This window comes from Cynara cardunculus, unplaced genomic scaffold (assembly GCF_001531365.2).
Source record: "Cynara cardunculus var. scolymus isolate 2C unplaced genomic scaffold, CcrdV1 Un_Scaffold_3742, whole genome shotgun sequence".
In the NCBI taxonomy this organism is placed as follows: Eukaryota; Viridiplantae; Streptophyta; class Magnoliopsida; order Asterales; family Asteraceae; genus Cynara; species Cynara cardunculus.
In genome coordinates, this window is record NW_020201596.1 from 18000 (window position 1) to 36055 (window position 18056).

Here is an 18056-nt window from a genome sequence, read left to right on the forward strand (position 1 = left end):
GAGAAACATAAAAATATTATGTTTCAGAACAGGTTTGATTCTAAACTGATTGTTTGGAATATATATTGTTTGTATAAGATTATACACTCACTAGACCTTATGGTCTAACGCTCAGATGTTGGACTAACCTGTTTTGCAGGACAACGTACTCTAAAAGATAAAGACAAGGGAAAAGTCTGAATGATGATAATAGTTTGTGTGCATATGTATTAAAGATAGATTTTGATAGTTCATGTTTTGTAATAATACTATTATGAGTATTATGAGTATGATGATGTGAATTATATGTAATTGGAAGTGTGAGGGTTGTTACAGCGGGAAAGGAACATAAAATTTTTTGATAAGTATAATCAAGCTGGAGAGAAAGTGGTGGCTGAGATCAAGAGTCAGATTCTTCAAAGAATGGCGTGGAAGGCTAGACAAAAACTCATACCTCTCAGTGATGCGTGAAAAGGTGTTTGCTAAAGGGTTTCGTTCTTGGAAGATGGCGGGATTTTGCTCCATTTATTTTTTGTCTTGCTTTATTATTACTTATTGGTGCATTTCTCTTTGTCTTTTTTGTCTTCTTATGGCTTGGTTTGTAAGCCAAAGTTGCCGTAGCGTCTCTTGCTGATATGCATTAAGGTCCAAATGGACCCATTACGGATCCTTCAGTGTCATCTTTTAGTAGTGTCATTTTGAATAAATTGACTAGAATAAAAGAAACAGGCCCATATTATATCCATTAAGGTCCAAATGGACCCATTACGGATCCTTCAGTGTCATCTTGACCCATTAACGTCGAGTTAGACTAACTATGACCCATTTAGTGTCATCTTGACCCAATTAGGCTCCTTATGAAGAAAATAGGCCAATTAAACCGCTTAGGAGCTAATGAGATTGGGTGCCATCCCAATGTTCTAAGTGCAAAGTATTTGGACATCGAACTTCTTCTTGTATGTAAGGGGATATAAGAAAGCAAAAGGAGAATTTAATGTCATCAAATATTGATGGTTTTAAAACACCTAAAAGAAAACATTGGAGACCGAAGACTACTTCTGGACCTAGTACTGGCGCCCAGGCAGCTACTCCAGGTGAGGTTTCTATGACTCCTGATACGTTATTTGGTGTGGGTACCATAAAGCAGGTTAGTGAGGTACCGCCTTTCCCAGTTGTGGCTCAAAAGGATAAAGATGTTGTCAAGACTACTGCTTCGGCAGTCTTAGTTGGGGAAAGTGTAGGACATGTGGAGAGTCAATATTGTACTGTGGATGCTRGGAGAACGCCAAGAGGAAGAGAAGATCATTTGAAGGTACCACTTCCATCAAAGGAGGGTCCGGAATTTGTTAAAGCGGTGGTTCATGCATTTCAGTCGAGACGCGGTGTTGTAAACTCAATGTCTACGAGTAATAGGTTTTCCTCATTAGATTCCGATGACTCTAGTGATGATGATGATGATATGGAGATAATTGATACTGAGGGGCATATTGTGGAAAGAAGTAGGGGGGAGATACTCACTTCAGATTCCCAATGATAAAGTTCGCTTCTTGGAATATTAGGGATCTAAATGCCCTAAAGCAAAAAGAGGTACGTGATCTTATTCATGTAAAGAGTCTTTCTTTATGTTGCATCATTGAGTCTAAAGTTTTACAAAGACATATGGGAGAAGTGTGTGGTAGAGTGTTTGGTAGGTGGAGCTGGATCACAAATGGGTTAATGTGTGATCAAGGAACTCGTATTATTATTGCATGGGACCCGTCTGTTTTGTCCTTGATAATGATTGAGCAACATTTACAATATGTACATTGTGAAATTTGGATTATTGGTCATCCTGAGCCTATATTTATTACTTTTGTTTATGGTTGTAATACGGGAGTGGAAAGGAGGGATCTTTGGGGGGATATTGGAAAATTCAATGCTTTTACTCAGTTAAAGACGGAACTTGATGTTGCTCAATTGGCTTGTGATCTAGATCCGTTTTATGATATGCTTAAAGAGGACATTGCTCACCTCTTGTTAGCATATCAAAAACCTAGGAATGATCAATTGGAAATGGTTCGACAAAAAGCAAAGATTTCTTGGTTAGATGAAGGGGATGGTAACTCAAAGTTCTTCTTTCATGCCATGAGAGAGAAGCGCAATAGGAGCCATATTGCTACTATTAAGTATTCTTTTGGTACTGTTTTTGAACATCATGATGTTCCAAAAGCATTTGTGAATCATTTCGAAGGTATTCTGGGTTCTTCAAATACGCTGGTTCATCCTTCTATGGCGGATTGTTCGTTTGCTCACTCTTTAGCTTTATCGGACTCTCTGCATTTAATCAGACCTATTACGGATATGGATATACGAATGCTCTTTTTGATATTGGGAATGACAAGGCTCCAGGTTCTGATGGGTTCTCGTCAAAGTTCTTTAAGGCGGCTTGGAGTGTGGTTGGTAGGGATGTGCTTATTGCGGTACATAATTTCTTATACTCAGGAAATTTAGTGTACCAGTTGAATCATACTCTGCTTTGCCTTGTTCCGAAGGTTCCAAACGCTTCATGTGTAATGTGTTGCTCAAATGTATCAGTAAAATTATTGCTAATAGGATGAAAGGCTCATTGGATGTACTTATTAGCAAGGCTCAATCTGCGTTCATTCCTGAACGTCAGATAACTGATAATATTCTAATGGCGCATGAGCTTGTCGCAGATTATCAGAAACTACAGGGGGAGCCAAAATGTGCGTTTAAGATTGATATACGGAAAGCTTATGATACTGTTGACTGGCAGTATCTTCTTGGGATGCTAAAGGGAATGGGATTTCATCCAGTTACGCTTAATTGGATAAAGTCTCTAATCTCATAGCCAACTTTCTCTATTTGTGTTAATGGACAGTCGGAGGGTTTCTTTCATGGCAAGCGAGGACTTCGACAAGGGGATCCATTATCTCCGTACTTGTTCACGGTGGTTATGTAAGGATTGTCGATGATTTTAAAAAAAATGTATTGATGAAGAGGTGAATTTTGCGTACCATCAAGGATGTGATGATATCAAGCTGACCCATTTATGTTTTGCGGATGATCTTTTTATTTTTTCTCGGGGGGATGCTACTTCAGTTGAGGTGATAAAACAAGCTCTCCAAATGTTTGAGGAACGTTCAGGTTTGTCACCGAGTCTTGAAAAAGGTGAAGTGTTTTTCGGGAATGTCGGGTTGGATGTTCAAAATATCATTCGCAACTGCCTTCCTTTTCGTCCGGGGGTATTTCCTATTCACTACCTTGGAGTTCCTCTCTCTCCAGTTAGATTAAAGGTACGTGACTTCAACCCTCTTGTGATTAAACTTAAATCTCGCTTGTTGAATTGGAAAAACAAATTTCTTTCTTATGGGGGTAGACGTCAGCTCATCATCTCTGTTCTTCACTCTATGCAAACTTTTTGGATGTCGGTATTTCTAGTACCGGCAGCCACAATCCATGAAATTGAACAATTGTTCCGTAATTTTTTTTGGAATAAAGAGGAGGGTGAGATGGAAAAATGTCGAGTATCTTGGGATAGGGTTTGTTTACCTATAAAAAATGGAGGACTGGGTATGAAAAGACTTGCTCTTTGGAATCGGTGTTTTCTTTGTAAACATATTTGGGACATTCTTACTAGAAGAAATACCATGTGGGTCTCTTGGATTCATTATCATTGTATTCGGGGAAGAAATTTTTGGATCATAAAGAAGAGGAATGAATGGTCGTGGCTTGTCCGGAACCTTTTAGAGTTAAGACCACATTGCAGACGATTTTTCCTTTCAAATGTGGGTAATGGTATATCTACGCACGCTTGGGAAGACACGTGGAGTGATTTTGGTCCCCTTATTCACTTGCTGTCCTACAGATTCATAAATGGTATATGATCTAATGCAAAGGTTTGGCAATGATTGGCCGGTTGAATGGATTCAACGATATCCCCAGCTGCAAAATATTATGATACCTTCTCCCAATCAACAAGAGGATACGGTCAGATGGCTTGACACTAATCATCATCGGAAACCTTTTGAGGTGAAAGTGGCGTGGCAAACTTTACAAGAGGTAGGTCTGATTGTGCATTGGTACAAGGTGGTATGGAATAAAGCATACATTCCTAAACATGCTCTTTGCTTGTGGATGGCGTGTCAGAGAAGATTACCAACCCAGGATCGCATTAGCCAGTGGAAGCATGAACCTCCTGATCTGAAATGTGTTTTTTTGTAAATTAGTGATTGAAACGCACAATCACTTATTTTTTGAATGCAACTACTCGAGTAGTATTTGGGAGGTAATTAAAAATGAAGTAGGGATAAAGAATTGTCCRAACAAATGGGAGGATATCCTTAATATGGGATTATCACAAAGGTGGAAATTATGGTCTACGGTTCAAAAACTTGGTATATCAGCTACGGTATACCATATATGGAGGGAAAGGAACAGAAAGTTCTTTGACAATTATAACCATGCTGGAGAAAAAGTTGTGGCTGAGATCAAGATACAGATTCTTCAAAGAATGGCATGGAAGACAAGGAAGAAACTCACGAGAATCAATGATGCATGATCATGTGGATGATGAAGGTTTTCGATTCTAGAAATTTTTGGTGATTTGCTCCATTTATTTTTTGCCTTGCTTTATATTTACTTTTTGGTGCATTTCCCTTTGTCTTTTTTGGCTTCTTATGGCTTGGTTTCTGAGTCAAAGTTGCCGTTGCTTTTCTTGCTGATTTGCTCTTTGTAAGGTTTCGTTTTTTTTCGTTTGTATATATTTGCCTGGGGATATTCCCCTTTCAGTAGGAGCTAATGAGACTAATTATGACCTACTAAGTTTCGTTTCGACCCAAATGGACTTATTAATGAGAAATGGGCACATTATATCCACTAACACAAAATGGACTCATTGTACCAATTTACCTCTATTTAGACTAATTATGACCCATTCAGTACCATTATAACTCAATTAGACTCAAGTAGGAGAAATAATCTCATTATTGTGTTTCTATCCCTCTCGAAATGGCGAAGGAAGCCGCAAAAGCCTATAATTCAGTTCTATATGGATATTTCTTGGGACCTCGTATCCCATTTCCACTTGTGAAAAATTTCGTTAAAATGGCGTGGGGAAAATTTGGATTTTTGGACGCGATGCTTAATGAGAATGGTATTTTTTTTCTTTAAATTCAATGATGTTGGTGGATGTGAGCAAGTGATTGAGGCTGGCCCGTTGATGATTAGAGGTGTTCCTTTATTTGTCCATCGTTGGGATCCTTCCAAAGGGTTAAAGAAACCAGAACACTCTTCATGTTCGTTATGGGTGAAACTTCATAATATTCCTTTAGTTGCTTTCAATAAAGAGGGGGTTAGTCGTATTGCGAGTGTCTTGGGTATTCCTAAGCAAATGGATTCTTGCACTGCATCAATGTGTGAAAAAACTTGGGGCCGCCCTGGTTTTGCTAAAGTTCTTGTTGAGGTTAGGGCTGTGGGTGATCTAAAACGGAAAATCGATGTTGAAATCCCAAACATAAATGGTGGAGAAGCCGAAAGTGTGCAAATTCAAGTAGAATACTTATGGGAACCGATTCAATGTTCCCATTGTCAAATCTTTGGACATAAACTTTCGTCGTGTGTTAAAGCAGCTAGTTTGAATAAAGGTAAACAAATTGAGGGCCGAAAAGATACTGATGGTTTTACTAGAGTGGCGAAAAAACAATGGCGGGTTAAAGGTGGAGGTAAAGCCAATCATTCTAATGGTAGGACTGATAATGGAAGAAAGGAATCACGCCCTCATGAGGTGTCTTTGGGAGCGAACATTGTTAGTCAAGAAAGAGAAATAGAAGAGACTATGGTTTCTAATAATGTAGAGTTGATGGATCCTCTTATGCCAGAGGGAAGGGATGCGTTGGGTGAATCAGGTAAGAATAATTATGGGCCGTCATCTTCATCTTCTAAGTCTTCGCACCATGCTATGTCTACTCCTACCCCACTTATATATTCTGTGATTAAAAAATTTCGGTTGCCAAGACGGGGGGTTGTGATAAACCATGTTGATTCAAATCGGTTTGGTGTTCTTGAGACTTTAGGGGAAGAGACTTCTCGGGTGGACTCTCATGATGAGGTGGTCAATGATCTGACTGACGTTCAGGGGGATAATCGGAATAATCGGGAACAAGGAGAAAGTCTAAACCCTTCCTCATGATGAAATTTGCGTCATGGAATATCCGGGGGCTTAATTCTCCGGTTAAACAAAAAGAGGTGCGGAATTTTATTCGTTGTAATGATGTGTGTTTATGTTCCATTGTCGAATCACATGTTTCTAAGGACTCTCTTGAAAGTGTTTGCTATAATTCTTTCGGCCAGTGGAATTGGGTTTCTAATCAAACWATGAGTGAGTATGGCACTCGTATAATCCTTGCTTGGGATGCTCGAGTTTTAGATGTCATGGTTTTAGAGGCTCATAGTCAATAATTAAATTGTAAGGTGCTTGTTCGGGGTAGTCAACATTATTTTTTCGTGTCTTTTGTTTATGGGGCTAATGTTTGTAATGCCCGTCGTGCTTTATGGTCGGGGCTGCGGAAATCTAAAGTGCTCATTGGTTCTTCCCCGTGGGTTGTAATGGGGGATTTCAACACCATGTTATTCCCTCATGATGGTTTTGGAGGCTCCTCTCGTCGTAACTTGGATATGGCTGATTTTTATGCGTTTGTTGTGGAAATATTTGATTTACATTATACGGGTGTCCATTTCACGTGGAACCAAAAACCAAACTCTTCGGGGGGTATCATGCGTAAACTGGATAGAGCTATGGGCAATGATGAGTTCACGTCTGTTTTTCAAGATGTTAGTGTTCATTTTCATCCTTCGGGACTTTCAGATCATGCTCCAGTGACGGTTTCTTTCAAATGCGGCATTCGGAAAAAAAGGTATGGGTTTAAATTTGACAATTTCTTGACTGAACATCCAGGTTTTCTTCAAGTTGTAAAGGATGAATGGGCTAATAATATTGAGGGTTCTTTTATGTTTCGAGTGACTTCTCATTTGAAGGCTCTGAAGATTCCTCTTCGGAAACTTCGTCATTCTTATGGCAACCTTGGTCAACGTGTTGCCTTTTTGAAGACTGAACTTGATCGTATCCGATTGGATGCTGATAATGATCCTTCTAATGTTGAGCTAGGCCAAGAGTTGGGTCATATTCGTATTGCATACCAAAATGCATGTCGGGATGAGAATTGTGCCGCGAAACAACGTGCCAAAATTGCATGGTTGAATGAAGGTGACTTCAATACCAAATTCTTCCATAGAGTGATTAAAGAACGGCATCATTACAATTCTATTCAGTCTGTGTGTACAAGTGATGGAGCTTATGTCTATGGTGATGATGTGCCTAATGTTTTTGTGGATCATTTTAAAGATTTTCTAGGGACGAGGTATGTTTCTCCTGATCCGACTATGACTGATGATGTTTTCATGCGAAAACTTTCTTTGTTGGAAGCTAACCATATGATCAGACCGATTCACAATGAAGAAATTAAAAATGCTATGTTTAGCATTGGTAATTATAAAGCTCCTGGTTCTGATGGGTATTCTTCTAAGTTTTTCAAARAGGCTTGGGACATCGTTGGCCGTGATGTGGARACTRCAATTCACAATTTCTTTTATCGAGGTAATCTCCCAAAGAACTTGAATCATACGCTTTTATGTCTTATCCCTAAATCTATTAATGCTTCTAAGGTTACGGATTACCGGCCTATAGCATGCTGTACTGTGCTTTATAAATGCATTAGTAAGGTCATTGTTAATAGAATGAAGGGATCTTTGGATTTTTTAATTGATAAAGCTCAATCGGCTTTTATTCCGAGGAGAAGGATTACGGATAATATCCTTATGGCGCATGAGCTTGTGTCTGGTTATCAATCCACTATGGGTCCGCCTCGTTGTGCGTCCAAAATTGATATAAGAAAAGCTTATGATACGGTGGATTGGCGGTTCCTTATTGTTATGCTTGAAGGTTTGGGGTTTCACCCTGTTATGGTTAAGTGGATAAAGGAGATGATTTCGACTCCTTCTTATTCTTTAGCCATCAATGGTAATTCCTATGGTTTCTTTCTTGGTGGGTGGGGTCTTCGTCAGGGTGATCCGTTGTCCCCCTATCTGTTTACGATTGTTATGGAGGGATTTTCTCTGCTCCTTCAAAAGTGTATTCGGGAGGCTGCTGACTTTGGTTACCATCGGGGTTGTGAGGACTTGGATTTGACTCATTTATGTTTTGCGGATGATTTGTTTGTCTTTACCAAAGGGGATGTTCTTTCTATTGAAGTGCTTAAAAAAGCTCTGGCTCTCTTTCAGCAATATTCGGGATTAGCGCCTAGTCTTGAAAAAAGTGACATTTATTTTGGTAATGTTCCTCCCAACATTAAGGCGGCTATCCTAGAATGTCTCCCCTTCAAGCTAGGTATTTTTCCTGTTCGATATTTGGGTGTTCCTTTATCGCAATCTCGGTTGAAGACTTGTGACTATGCTCCACTGATTGCTAAAGTGAAGGGCCGTATTCTTAATTGGAAATCTAAGTTTCTTTCGTTTGGTGGACGGCGTCAGCTTATTATATCGGTTCTCCAATCTCTTCAGCTTCATTGGATGTCGGTTTTCTTATTCCCATAGGGTATCATTCATGATCTTGAATCTATATTTAGGAAATTCCTTTGGGCTCCAAGGGAAGATCCTCGTGGTAGATGTCGGTTATCATGGGATGTGGTTTGTAGACCATTGGAATCTGGGGGTCTTGGAATTAAGAGACTATCCACTTGGAATCGGGCGTTACATGCAAAACATGTGTGGGATATTGCTAGGCGACGGGATTCTATGTGGGTTCGTTGGATTTATAGTAATAATCTCCGTTCTTCGAATTTCTGGCTGGTTCGTAAGAATTCTAATTGGTCTTGGGTTTTTCGTAAACTATTAGACTTGCGGAGTCATTTGCRTCGGTTTCTCTTTTCTCAAATTGGTGATGGTCGGGACACGAATGCTTGGGAGGATGCTTGGTTACCTTATGGTCCTCTTTCCGCTTTTATCTCTTTCCGGTTTGTCCATTCATGTGGGTTCTCTACCTTAACGACGGTTCATGATCTTATTATAAGCTGGAATGGTAATTGGCCTGATGATTGGTATCAACGGTTTGATATGCTTCATAATACTCCGTTACCTTTATTGACCTCTGTTCGTGATAAGAGTTCTATGGGGGGACAATTATACTATGTGTTCGGATTTTACAGTGGGTAATGCTTGGGCTTCCTTAGAGGGTAATCATCCTGTGATCCCTTGGTCTAAATTGGTATGGTTCTCGGGTCATATTCCGAATCATGCATTCTGTTTATGGTTGGCTTGTCAGAGACGGCTTCCGACTCAAGACCGTTTACATTGGAAGGATGAACCACCAGATTTGGAGTGTTCGCTTTGTGGTCAATGTTTGGATAGTCATGATCATTTATTCTTTCAATGTTTGTATGTTGGAGTTGTATGGACTAGTGTTTTACATATGGTGGATATGCCGGGTATGCCTTCAAGGTGGGAGCAGATTGTACAAGTTATTTCGGATTCTAATAGTCGTCCGAAATTGTTAAAGCAGAAGCTTGCTGTGGCCGCTGCTGTTTACTATATTTGGCAGGAGCGTAATAGAAGACTTTTTTCTGCAACTAAGCGTACGGCTCAGGATCTTATTGCGGTTATTAGGGATTCTATCTCCATTCGTGCAGATTGGTTGGCAAGTCGTCTTGTGCTTACTTATGGTTGACTTGAAGACTTGTTTTTGGTTCTGGGGGGGCTTTGGTTTGGGTTAAGCTTCTCTTTTTTATCTTCTGTTGTTTGTTGGCTTCTTATGGGCTTTGTTTCTTTTGGCTTGTTGTGGCTTGGTTGGGGTGTTTCCCACGGCCTTGGTGCTTTTGGTTGTAGGTTGCGGTCTGTCTGTTTTTTGGTGGCGTTGTAAACTTTTTTACTGCGTTTTATAAATTTGCCGAAGTTTTCTTTCAAAAAAAAAAAAGACCTGATCAAACTAGTATCATTTTATGTCAATTAGACTCCTTATGTGGGGAAGGGTTCACTAGGGTTTGACTTTTTCTCTCAAGGAGGCGTGATTGAATGAAGATGATGATGATGTTTTCGTATGCTCCTTGTTGATGTTTATGCATTTTTTGCTTGGTTTTCGTTCGGTTTGCTTCGTTCGTATTTCACACGGCATTTTGCGGATTAGGGTTTCAAGGTGACGGCGGCATTGGGAGTTCTTGGTTTTCGTTCTTATTTGTTTTGAAGGATTGCGTTCATTTCTAGGAGGCTTGCGCTCGTTTTTGTTTGGAGGTTCTTTCTTATTGTTTTGATCCCGTTATCTTCTTCAAAAGCCGATTAGGGTTTCTCGGTTTTGGTGGAGGCGGCATTAGGGTTCTTCAATAAGGTCGGTTTTCGAATTTGTTTGCTTTGGTTGGTTGTTTCTCGATTGTGTGGTTGATTTATGATCGCATTCCCATTCTTTGGTCTTCCGTGTGGTATTCAACACTATCGACTTTTCTTCTTGGCCGTACGTACACGGTTAGGGTTTTTTGGCCCTACGGTTTGCTGATTCTTTTGGGAAGGAGTGATCGATCGTTGGTTCTTGCTTTAAGGGTTTTTGTTTGCTTGATTGAGGCTGTTGCTCTCGGTTTTCAAATCCAGGGCTAGGGGTGTTTTGGTTTTTCCTTGGCTAGGGTTTGCATGCGCCTAGTATTACACGACTAGGGTTTGCATGCTTTAGTGAGTTTTGTGGGCTGCTTGGTTCTTTTTGTATTAGTGCATATCTGTGCATTTTGCATCGCTGCGGTTTGTTGGTGGTATTCTTGTAGGTGTCACTATTTAGTTTCTTTTCCTGCATCAAGTGTTTCTGTGGTCTTCGTCTCCTTTGTTAAGTTTCTTGATAGAGTATTCAGCACCTTTTTATAGGTCTTCGTCTACTTTATTAAGACTGCTTGGCTAGGGATTCAGCACCACGGCTTCTTGATTAGGGTTATAGTAAACTAGGTATTCGTGCCTGTTGAAGGAGGATGCTTGACTTTGCGGATATTATCTTGGAGGATGTTGCTTCCCAGGATTTTGCTGATACAATCTTGGGAGCGACGGATCCTAGCTTGGAAAAAGGCCCTCCTTTGCATGAGGATCTACAGAAAAAGGCTGGAGTGATTGCGGAATCAAACCCGAGGGTTTCGGTATGGGAACGTCTTTCTCCGGCGGTTAGGGGTGATCATGGTGTGGTTCCTAACAAATCCTTTGCAGATATTCTGGGTGGTTCTTCTTTGACTGAGCTTACTTATTTCCCAGTTGAGAAAAGTGTGAAACCGCGGATCTGTTTTCCCTTGGAAGTTACAAAAGGTATGGCTAAATCGTTTCAATCGGTTCTTTATGGTTATTTTCTTGGTCCCCGTCTTCCTTTCCCCATTGTTTTACGTGCGGTTCAGAATGCTTGGGGAAAATTTGGTCTAATTGATGCTATGGTTAATGATATGGGGTATTTCTTTTTTCGCTTTAATGATGAGGGTGGGTATAACCAAGTTATTGAAACGTATCCCCTTATGATTAGAGGGAGGCCGCTGTTTGTCTCTTTCTGGTATCCCTCCAACGGCCTAAAGAAGCCTGAGCACAATTCCTGCCCGTTATGGGTAAAGTTTTTTAATATCCCTCTAGTTGCTTTCAATAAAGAGGGTATCAGTCGTATTGCTAGTGCCATAGGCGTCCCATTGCGTTTAGATGCTTGCACTGCCTCCACTTGTGATAGAGCATGGGGTCGTACTAACTTTGCTAAAGTGTTGGTGGATGTGTGGGCCGTGGGTGAAATGCAGAGGAATATTGAAGTGGTTATTCCAAGGCTATCAGGTACTGGAGAGGATATCATTAATGTTGTTCTGGAATATGATTGGGTTCCTTCCCAATGTTCAGTTTGTAAAGTGTTTGGTCATCGAACGGTGTCATGTATGAAAGGGGATATGGCAAAGCCAAGGGTTTCTGATACTGTCACGGAAAAAAGGGGGTTTAAAGAGATCAGGCGGAAACAGTGGAGGCAAAAGGATACATCAGGCCGTAAGGATTTTCAGGCGACATCATCTGGAGCGATCACAGGTACACATGATACTTTAACTGGGGTTGGTGTTTTAAAACGGGTTCAGGAGGTCTCCAAACCCTCGGGGAACGATACAAATGTCAAACATGTTTCAAGTACTGGGGATTCTACGAATTTGGAGGGGAAGGATAATGGAAAGGTGGACAGTCAGTTCTGTACGGTGAATGCGGGACGTACGCCAAGAGGGAGAGAGGATGTCTCCAATGTTAAAATCTTATCGAAAGGGAATCCGGAGTTAGTGCAAAAGGTGGTGCAAGCTTTTAAACCAAGGAGAGGTGCAGTTCTTGATCTGAAAACTAGCAATCGGTTTTCTTCTTTTTCTGACGAGTCTAGTGATGATGACGAAATGGAGATCATTGATACGGAGGGGCATATCAAGGCAAAACGAGGAGAGGATGTTCCACCTTCTTTGTCTCAATGATTAAGTTGGCTGCTTGGAATATTAGGGGATTTAATGCCCTTATAAAACGAAAGGAGGTACGTGATTTAATTACTCTCAAACATCTTTCTTTATGTTGCATCATTGAGTCCAAAGTTGTTTATAATCACTTGGGGGATGTGTGTAGTAGTGTCTTTGGTAATTGGAATTGGATTACAAATGGTTCTGTATGTGATCAAGGCACTCGCCTAATTATTGCTTGGGACCCGTCGGTTTTATTTGTCCTTATGATTGAGCAGCATCAATAATACGTACACTGTGAAGTTCTCTTTGGTCAAACCGAACCCCTCTTTATCACATTTGTTTATGGGTGTAATACGGGTACAGAAAGGCGTGAGCTTTGGCGGGCATTTGGGGAATTTCATGCCTTTAGTCAGAGGAAAGCATGGGTTGTGATGGGTGACTTTAATTCAATGCTTTTTCCTCATGATGGGTTGGGGGGTTCCTCCAGGAGGAATTCTGACATGGAGGAGTTTCATCTCTGTCTGGAGGATGCTGAATTATTTGATATTTCGTATCAAGGGTGTCAATTTACTTGGATCCAGAAACCTTCGGGGGGAGAGGGTGTTATGCGAAAACTTGATCGTATTTTGGGCAATTCGGTTTTTATCTCTAGATTTGGGGATGCTTCGGCTTTCTTTGAACCTAGGGGGATTTCTGACCATTCTCCGGGTATTCTTTCTTTTCAAGTTGGAAGACGTCTTCGACAGCGTGGCTTTAAGTTTGACAATTTTGTGACTTCTCATAAGGACTTCCTTGCTTCGGTGGAGGAGGTGTGGACGAAACCTCAGAGTGGATCTTACATGAAGAGGGTTCTTCGGAAATTGAAAGATCTAAAGGTGGTTTGTCGGCGTCTCCGAAATTCGTATGGCTGTTTGGATAAAAGGGTTGTTCAGCTAAAGACGGAACTCGATGTCGCACAATTGGCTTGTGATCTTGACCCGTTTAATGATTTGCTAAAGGAGGACATCGCTCACCTCTTGTTAGCTTATCAAGAAGCTAGGAATAATCAGGTGGAAATGGCTCGACAAAAAGCGAAGATATCTTGGCTAAATGAAGGGAATGGTAATTCTAAATTCTTCTTTCATGCTATGAAAGAAAAGCGTAATCGGAACCATATTGCTACGATCAGGGATTTGGCTGGCACAGTTTATGATCATCAGGAGGTATCTACAGCTTTCATTTCACATTTTAAAGGTATTTTAGGTACCTCTAATGTTTTGGTTCCTCCCTCTATGGGGGATTGTATGTTTGGTCATTCTTTATCGTTATCGGAGTCTCTTCATTTAATTCGTCCTATTTCGGATATGGAAATAAAGGATCTTTGTTCGCCAATGGAAATGATAAGGCGGGACCGGATGGGTATTCTTCTAAATTTTTTAAATCAACTTGGAATGTGGTTGGGAGGGATGTTCTCATTGGGATACATAATTTCTTCTACTCTGGCAACTTGGAGTATCAGCTGAATCATACTCTTCTTTGTCTTGTACCGAAGGTCCCTACTGCTTCTTGTGTTACTGAGTATCGGCCAATTGCTTGTTGCAATGTGTTGTTGAAGTGTATTAGTAAGATTATTGCTGATCGGATGAAAGGATCGCTGGATGTTCTTGTTAGCAAGGCTCAATCTGCGTTCATTCCTGGGCGCCAAATYACTGATAATATCTTAATGGCGTATGAACTGGTTGCTGGGTATCAGCGATCGGAAGGAGAACCCAAATGTGCGTTTAAGATTGATATTCGAAAGGCTTATGACACAGTTGATTGGCAGTTTCTTTTAGACATGCTGAAAGGAATGGGTTTTCATCCAGTCATGATAAACTGGATAAAGACTCTGATCACGTCTCCCTCTTATTCTATTTGTGTTAATGGTCAGCCGGAGGGTTTTTTTCATGGTAAACGGGGCCTTCGCCAAGGCGATCCTCTCTCCCCTTATCTGTTCACTGTTGTTATGGAGGGTCTCTCGATGCTTCTTTCGAAGTGTATAGAGGAAGAGGCTAACTTTTCGTATCATCAAGGTTGTGCAGATATTAAATTGACTCATTTATGCTTTGCTGATGACTTGTTTATCTTCTCCAAGGGGGACATTATTTCAGTGGAGGTTATTAAACGTGGCTTACTATTGTTTGAAGAACGATCGGGCTTATCGCCAAGTCTGGAGAAGAGTGAGGTGTTTTTCGGGAATGTATCAATGGAGGATCAAAGCCGTATTCGTGAAAGTTTATCTTTTTGGCCAGGGGTTTTCCCTATTCGTTACTTAGGCGTTCCTCTTTCTCCGGTTCGTCTGAAGGTACGTGATTTTAATCCCCTTGTGTTAAAGCTTAAATCTCGTCTGTTAAATTGGAAGAACAAATTCCTCTCTTATGGATGGCGTCGTCAACTAATTCTCTCAGTTCTTCACTCAATGCAAACATTTTGGATGTCGGTATTCCTTGTACCGGCAGCCATGATCCATGAAATTGAGAAGCTTTTTTGTAATTTTTTATGGAATAAAGCAGAGGGTCAGATGGGTAAATGTCGAGTTGCTTGGGATTCTATTTGCTTGCCTATTGAAAGTGGGGGTCCTGGTTTGAAAAGACTTGCGACTTGGAATAGGTGTCTTCTTTTCAAACATATATGGGATATTTTAAAGGGAAGAAATACGATGTGGGTCTCTTGGATTCACTCTTACTGTGTTCGGGGCCGTAACTTTTGGGTTATCAAGAAGAGGAATGAGTGGTCATGGATTCTCCGGAGTCTTTTAGACTTAAGACCTCATTGCCRAAGATTCTTTATCTACAATGTGGGTAATGDCTTATCTAYGCATGCTTGGGAAGATACATGGAGCGAGTCGGGCCCTCTTATTCATTCCTTGTCTTATAGATTCATTAATGGGCAGGGTTTTCACAATAATTCCACGGTATCTGATGTAATGCACATGTTTGGTTCTAATTGGCCGGAGGATTGGATTCAACATTATCCTCAGCTGCAAAATGTTCTTATTCCGTCTCCCAGTCAAGTGGAGGATAAAGTCAGATGGCTTGGCTTGATAATAAATGTGCTCGGGGTGATTTTGAGGTAAAAATGGCTTGGAAGACTATACAAGAGGTGAATCCGGTTGTGCATTGGTATAAACTAGTTTGGAATAAAGCTTACATTCCAAAACATGCTCTTTGTATGTGGATGGCTTGCCAGAAGAAATTGCCAACCCAAGATCGTATAAGCCAGTGGAAGCATGAACCACCGGACTTAAAGTGTGTTCTGTAAATTAGTGATTGAAACGCACAATCACTTATTTTTTGAATGCACTTACTCTAGCAGTATTTGGGAAGGTATTAAAATGGAGGTGGGATTAACGAACTATCCAAACAATTGGGAGGATATCCTTTACAGAGGGTCCACTCAAACTTGGAAATCTTGGTCTATGGTTCAAAAACTTGGTTTATCGGCAACGGTTTATAATATCTGGAGGGAACGAAACAGGAAGTTCTTTGACAATTTTAATCATTCGGAGGATAAAGTTATTGCTGAGATCAAGATGCAGATTCTTCATCGGATGGCTTCGATCGTTTGACAAAGTCTGCTCACTTTTTGCCAATTAGAGAGGACTATAAAATGGAGAAACTAGCTCAGATTTTTATAAACGAAATCATTGTTAGACATGGAGTACCTACTTCTATCCTATCGGATAGAGATAGTCGCTTTACATCAAGATTCTGGCAATCACTTCAACATGGTATGGGTATTCGCTTAAATTTGAGCACTTCATATCACCCTCAAACGGACGGCCAAACAAAGAGAACCATTCAGACCTTGGAAGACATGTTGCGGGCATGCGTTTTGGAGCTTGGTGGAAGTTGGGACACGCATCTTCCTTTAGCGGAATTCGCTTACAACAACAGTTACCATTCTAGCATCCAGTGTGCACCATATGAAGCTTTGTATGGACGAAGATGCAGATCTCCAGTATGTTGGTCAGAAATAGGTGATAAGCAACTAATTGGACATGACATTATTCAAGAAACCACTGAGAAGATCGTGTTAATAAAAGATCGACTTAAGGCTGCTAGAGACCGACAGAAGAGCTATGCTGACAATCGGAGGAAACCTTTAGAATTTCANAGTTGCCGTAGTTTCTCTTGCTGATTGCTTTTGTATTGGTGACGCTTTTATTGTCTTTATAAAATTGTCTGGGGAATCCCTTCCCCTTTCAGTATACCCATTAAGGCCTGATCGAACTAAACCAATTATTGTCATTTTGACCTAATTAGACTCCTTATAAAGAAATGAGCTTATTAAACCATTTCGAGTCCAATTGGATTAATTATATGATCCATTTAGTATTATTTTGACAAAAATGACTCGATTAAAATAAGTAGGCACATTGTACCTACTAGTACCAAATGGACCCAATAAGGAACCCTAAGAACCATTATACTTCAATTAGTCACATTAACGTCTAGTTATACCATTTTTGACTCATTCAGTATCATTTTGACCCAATTAGACTCCTCAAAGAGAGATGGGGCGCTTATACCCATTAGGTTCTAATGAGACTAATTACGACCTAGGTTGTGTCATTGTGACCCAATTGGACTCCTTGTGGAGCATTGTGACCCAATTGGACTCCTTGTGGAGAAATAGCCCATTATATCCACGAAGAAGAAATGGAGCCAATACGGACCATTAAGACCCATTCTACCTCGACTGGCCCCATTAACTTCTGATTAGAATAATTTTAACCCATTTAGCACCATTATAACTCAATTAGACTCAAAATGGAGGAATAAGCCAATTATACCCTTTAATGTCTGATCAAATTAAATATTATCCAATTAATGTCATTTTGACCCAATTAGACTGTATATAAAGAAATGGGCCAATTAAACCAATTAGGGTCCAACGAAATTAATTGCCATCCATTTAGTGTCATTTTGACAAACATGAGTTTATTAAAAGAACTGTGTACAGTCTACCTACTAGGACCAAATGGACCCATTAAGGACCCGTAAGGACTATTCGACCTCAATTAGTCACATTAACGTCTAGTTATACTAACTACAACTCATATAGTATCATTTTTTCCCAACAAGACTCGTCAAGGAGAAATGGGCCCATTAGGATCTAATGAGACTAATCATGACCTAATTAGTGTCATTTTGACCCAATTGGACTTCGTAAGGAGAAATAGCCTATTACATCCTCTAACACGAAATGGGCCTAGTGAGGAACAAAAAAACCAATTCTACCTCACTTACTCTCATTAACTTCTCATTCCCCTTGTGTTAAAGCTTAAATCTCGTCTGTTAAATTGGAAGAACAAATTCCTCTCTTATGAGGGCGTCGTCAACTAATTCTCTCAGTTCTTCACTCAATGCAAACATTTTGGATGTCGGTATTCCTTGTACCGGCAGCCATGATCCATGAAATTGAGAAGCTTTTTCCTAATTTTTTATGGAATAAAGCAGAGGGTCAGATGGGTAAATGTCGAGTTGCTTGGGATTCTATTTGCTTGCCTATTCAAAGTGGGGGTCTTGG

At 40.4% G+C, this 18056-nt stretch overlaps 1 protein-coding gene across 1 annotated transcript; it reads left to right on the forward strand.

The window, feature by feature from the left end:
* Positions 1-12937: 12937 nt before the first annotated feature.
* LOC112503759 lies at positions 12938-15600 on the forward strand. The gene is made up of 2 exons (XM_025107754.1): positions 12938-13708; positions 14038-15600. Exons 1-2 carry the CDS (start codon positions 12938-12940, stop codon positions 15598-15600), a joined length of 2334 nt encoding a protein of 777 aa, XP_024963522.1.
* The last annotated feature ends 2456 nt before the right edge of the window (positions 15601-18056 follow it).